The following is a 5,839-nucleotide window of genomic DNA, read 5'->3' as shown; positions in this document are numbered from 1 at the left end:
CTCAGCCCCACCCACTCCATATTATCATCATTATTGTCCCTGCTACTAAGGTGTCTCAATTACTATCAACATTATACATTTGACATTGAGGCAGCTATGAAAAAAACATGACAGCGTTCCACTATCACATCACACATTCTCTATACGTGACACCGCACCACTTCCATATAAATGACGCCCCTCTTCTCCACATACCTGCGCAGGTGTGATCATTATCGACCAAATAGGAAGAGCTAGACTGGGAACTGGAAACTAATCTCACAGCTGTAGGGAGATGGTGTGTGTGTGTGCATGTGTGCGCGCTGGTGCGTGAGTACTTGTGCTCAAGTTAAATTACATTATAAAATAGATTCTATATTATGTCATGTTATATGATTGAATGATTATTGCTTAGTGTGACGTCCACAACCAACAACGATATCCATAATCATTGTCAAACTCATTCCACGGAGGGTCGAGTGTGTGCAGGTTTTTGCTCCTTCTTGTACTTGATTGATGAATTAAGGTCACTAATTAGTAAGGGAATTACTAATTCACCTGGTTGTCTAGGTCTTATTTGAAAGGAAAAAACAAAAACCAGCAGGCACTAGGCCCTCCATGGAATTAGTTTGACAACACTGTTTTAGAAGGTCCATGTTTCAGGAAGCCCTTTGAGCAGTAGCTATTGTTCCATGGTAATAATAGCAGCAGCAACATGGTTAAAACATTACTGGAATGGCCTTTTCCCTCTGAACACCAACTTCTCCCCTCACTACTTCCTGTACTCTGCTTTTGTGGAACTACTTTCTGTAGCGATAAAGAGGGCGTATTAGCCAATACACTTCCCCTCTACAAATGGGACAATTTACAGTATAATGACAAAGCTGTGGGGGGGGGGGGGGGGGGGGGGGGGTTCTGTACTGGCACAAACTGTTGAAAACACTGCTGTGCTGTACACAGTGTTCCTTCTGAGTGACAGACTGAAACTCTTGCATGCCAGCCTTTTTGATAGTAATAATAATTTATTTGTAAAACACAAACAAAATTCAGCAACACTATATCAAAAATTAGAAAAAACAATAATGATACCTCAAACCATTACCTACTAAAACAAAATATAGACTTTAAGCAGATTAAGTGATCAAACATTAAAAGCTAGTTGTGTTTTAAATAAGGAAATTGAAGCAGACTCCTTGACATCTGTAGGTAGAGCATTCCAGAGCTGTGGGACGACATGTCAGAAGGCCCTGTCAGCCATGCTGCAAAGGTTTGTGCCTGGTGTGACCAGGCTGTTTGAGTTTGATGTTTGTAGCGTGCGTGCTGGGGGAATAGTCCTCTAGAAGTTTGCATATGTATTTACGTGCATCACCCTTAAGGGCCTTAAAAGTCAGCAGCAGAATTTAAAATGTGATCCTGTATTGAACAGGAAGCCAATGGAGGTTGAATAAAATAGGGGTGCTGTGAGTTTTTTGTGTAGTTTGTGAGAGCATCCTGGCAGCTTCGTTCTGGATCATCTGGAGTCGAGACAGAAGCCTTACTGCGATTCCTGTCAGCTGTGCATTACAATAGTCAAGCTGAGATGTTACCAGGGCATGGACACGCTTCTCAGCATCCGCAGTGGACAAGAATAACCTGATTCAAGCAATGTTATACAGGTGGAACATTTTTGAAAGTGCTCATCTTACTCTGTGCACTCTTAGAGCCAAAGTGCACAAGCTCTGTTTTGCTGCAATTAAGTTTTAGGAAGTTCAACTGCATGCATCTCTTGGTTGCATCTAGTTCTGTCAGTTTGGTTGTTACAGTCTCAGTGTCCCCTTTTGTTCTCAAATATATTTGTGGGTCAACAGCATAAAAATGAAAGTTTAGTCCAAATCTTTGGATTAGTATATCAAGTGGCAGCATGTATATAGAGAACAGGAGTTGCCCCAGAAGAGAGCCCTGTGGGACCCCTTGAGTGACTGTGGCAGGGTTGGGTTCATAATTTCCAAGTGTCACAAATTCTTGTTTATCAGTCAGATAGGAGCAAAACCACTGGAGTGCTGTGCCAGAGAATCCCAAAAAGTTCTTAAGTCTGCTGATGAAAATATCATGATTCACTGTGTCAAAGGCTGCTGTCTTGTCCAGAAAGAAGTAAAAGGATGCTAGTGTCTCCGTCATCAGCTGCCATCAACAAGTAATTTGATGGATGCTTTAATTGCATGTGTTGACATTGATACATACAGAATACAATTTACAAAGATGAAATACAACGTGTGATCAAATTTTTACCACACATCATTATAATTCATTGGTGCAATTACATGTCAGTTTGCATTCCAGCATTAACTACAATGAATGACTGGCCATGGAAGAGTGGGTGATGGTGGGAGGCATTGCTATTCTGTCAGTTAAAATCAGGAGCTAATATGTTTCACTTTTCTTTTCCCTCCTCTGCCTCTTCCCTCTCTCCTCTCTCTCTTCCATTGCCTTGATGTGGTGCAAACAGGCTGAAAAGGGCCCAGCTGTGTGGAGTTATTGTTGGTGTCAGTAGGAAGTGCTGATAGCTTTTGCAGCTGAACAAAAGCTGGATGAGGGGAATGGAGCTCCAGACACTGTGGCTCCAGTCTAGATTCTCTCCCACAATCCCTGCACCTCACTCCCATTGTTCTGGCTGCCTGCCCCCGCCCCCTTCTCCCTCTGCCATGTCATCTGCGACCTGGGACAGAGGGCAATATATATATATATTAGGTTTAGGGGCTACTGCAGCAAGTAAAAAAAGGTTCCTTGTTAACTATTATTACTGGTAAAAAGAAAATTAATTCATAATGTTTGCTTGTGAGGCTGGTTGCCTACACCTATGCGTAATTTTTTTGGATCCTTATAAGTTTAGTTTATAAATGTAGTATTAAAAACAATTGCAATTATATACATAAGAAAATTAACCTAGATATCCCCCAAAATTCTAGGGGGGAAAAACTAATTAAAAACAGAAAATATTACCTTTATAGTTATTTTTGCATATGGTCTTAAAATGTTGCACAACATATAATTGCACTTTAAAACACTGTTTGCAATCAATAGCTTTGTTAATGAATACATAACTTTTTCTTGGACATTCTAGCTTTTAGAAAAGCTGCATATTTCATATAACACATTTTGCTGGTTGCTAGTGTGTTCATGTAATGAGACATCCACAGAGAGACAGACTCCTGCATATAGACATATTTCCATGTGAAGGAATGCTGCCGCAACTTATCCTATCAATTTGGTAAAAATGCGGTACAAAAGCATGCTTTCACTTTACAGCTCTCCGTCTTTATCTTTCTTTCCCTAAATAGTATTTTCGAGTAAACTGGCAACAATGGCCGTTTCCAGGTGCGTGGGGCGGTAATATCATCAGAGTGATTTAAGGTGATAGATGAATGATGATCACCCCAGCCAGTTTGTTCTCAGGGTTTGCGCGCTATGCAGGTGAATGGGGGAATGAGAGCCTGTTGTTTGAGGTCTCCATAGCGACCGCCCGCTCGGCGCCAGGCTGACAGGCGTCAAGGCTCGGATGAATGGGTGACGTCACGGCGCTGGCGCCTGCCAGTCTGCCTCGTCTTGTTTGGACAATCTGGGGGAAGATTCAGAGCAATGCAATTTCAATGTGCATACAAGGCTGAGCACACACGGAGAACATGTGAAGGAATTCGTGAAGTTGCTCACAGGAACTTCCCTTCACGAGAGGAAAGAGTCTGTGCTAAAAGTGCAGTTTGTAAAAGTGCAGTTTGTAAGTAGGCAATAAAGAGACAACAGATTCTCTGCCATCTATGTTAACAGGAGAAAGTGCACCAAAGACAGATATGTATAAATAAACCCTTATAATAAAGAAGTACTGCTACACTAAATTGTGAATGTGCGTGTTAGGCCTATAGATCTAGCAAATTGTTTGAATGGACTTGAACCATATACTACCCAATGGTAATAAACCAGTTTATGATCCATAGTCTGGGTAGGTATACGTTTATGGCACCTTAATAACATGTTCATATCTGTGGTGCACTCTCTAACGGTTATTGGGCGAGAAAATTCTCAAGCGCTATGGTTATTACCATCAGCCATCCAATCAATCCCATCCCACACACATTCACAAACACAGCACACATACCCAACACCACCCCTTGAGTGTCCCCAGGAACTCTACACCTGCAGAGTCCCTAAACCATGGACAGCTGGATTCCCACATCTCACCCGTAAAAAGACAGAAATTTGTTTCGATTTGAAACAGCATCCCTCAAACAGAATGTAAATCCTGATAACCAGTGCGCGCTCCCATTGGCCAATAACGCATTTGTGAGCCGTCCTTCTAGCGCTAAAACGGCGGTGCTATTGGCCCTCGCTCTGCAAACAGGACAGTTGTGGGCGCCCCCAAATAGTCTACTATAAATTCAAAGCTGTACACTCGTGCGTTGTTGAGAACTGTCAACATCACCGAGACAACATTCACAAGACTACTAATAAGACGTTTGGAGCCTTCGCTTATTTTTTTACGCACCATCTTTTCATTATCATTGGAAACTACAATATCAGCCAATATGAAGGTTGTCGGACCTACCTGCGCACTGAAGAGCAAGGTTGGAGGCAAGGACATGGTGCGGTGCCTATCCGACCAGAGCCTTTCCATCTCCAAATGTAAGATCCCGCTGCTGGACGAGCAGATGACCGTGTTTCTGCAGGACATGAACAGCTGTTATAGCAAGCTGAAGGAGCTGGTCCCCACTCTGCCTACCAACAAGAAGGCCAGCAAGGTGGAGATCCTCCAACACGTCATTGACTACATCTGGGACCTGCAGGTCGAACTGGACGAGCCGGAAAATAACCGCCAGCAGAGCAGCGTGCCCCGCACACCTCTGACAACCCTGAACGCAGAGCTGGCCAGCATCACTGTCGAGGTAAATATCACCCTGACACGTCTTTATGAGTTTTTACAAGAGCTACCTAGTGTCTCCCTTCTGACCTAACTGTTAGTAGTAATAAGAAAAGTCTAACTGTGCGTAAATGGGTTTGTTTATAACTGCGCAAAATTATGTTCAGTTTCACATGCGTTTCAGTAGGCAAATCATTTCACTGCAAACACTGACCTAAACGTTTTTATTTTCCCTCTTTCCAGAATGGATGCTCGGATGACAGAATCATGTGCCGCTAGACCTCTCGGAGTATCGACCCATCATTCCAGAGCGACCACCACTATGAATGAACACGGTTACATTATGTGACATTTTATCACTACCAAACCTTGAGCCAAGTAGGGAAGTTGCAAACTCCCATGCTAGAAAATACTTTCATGGACATTCTAAAGAAGCGAGGAACTGTCACTCAAGGCATTCGATCCATTTCGAGATCTCGGATCTCAGAGACGATTGGGTCCGAATAGACTGTGTTAGCCAGGGGACCATGACAGTTACTGCAAACAGCTTTGCCTGTTGTGTAGTTGCTCAATAAGTTTTCTTGTGAAACATGTCGAAATTCAACATTTTATAAAGAAAAGTCATTAATTTTCTCAGATTCCTGAGCGACAAACTGTATTGTATATTACAATGTCACACTATGTGAAAAAAATGTTTATTTTTTTATACAATGTACCTTAAATGGTGTTTTTATTAAAACAAGACAATTATTTTTAAATATGACTTTTATGGTATGTGTGTCACAGGTCATTCCCACTCCACATCACATTCATATACTGTTCATATGTGCACATAAGATGCACAGGCTTGGAGAGATGAGGGAGACAAACATTCCCTGGACTAAGTTCAGGAATAACATCCGTTTTTGTAAAATGTGTGGGGGGGGGGGGGGGGGGGGTCTTCTTAATATATCATTCACCTTCAACTATTCA

General features: G+C 42.3%; 1 protein-coding gene across 1 annotated transcript; it reads left to right on the top strand.

The window, feature by feature from the left end:
• The first annotated feature begins 4,398 nt into the window (after positions 1 to 4,398).
• LOC129851081 (DNA-binding protein inhibitor ID-1-like) lies at positions 4,399 to 5,630 on the top strand. Its single transcript, XM_055917291.1, has 2 exons — positions 4,399 to 4,892; positions 5,111 to 5,630. Exons 1-2 carry the CDS (start codon positions 4,536 to 4,538, stop codon positions 5,144 to 5,146), a joined length of 393 nt encoding a protein of 130 aa, XP_055773266.1. The 5' UTR covers positions 4,399 to 4,535; the 3' UTR covers positions 5,147 to 5,630.
• Positions 5,631 to 5,839: the final 209 nt, after the last annotated feature.

This window comes from Salvelinus fontinalis, chromosome 3 (assembly GCF_029448725.1).
Source record: "Salvelinus fontinalis isolate EN_2023a chromosome 3, ASM2944872v1, whole genome shotgun sequence".
Classification (NCBI taxonomy): Eukaryota; Metazoa; Chordata; class Actinopteri; order Salmoniformes; family Salmonidae; genus Salvelinus; species Salvelinus fontinalis.
The sequence above is the reverse complement of the archived record's forward strand: the minus strand, read 5'-3'. Positions and strand labels throughout refer to the sequence as shown.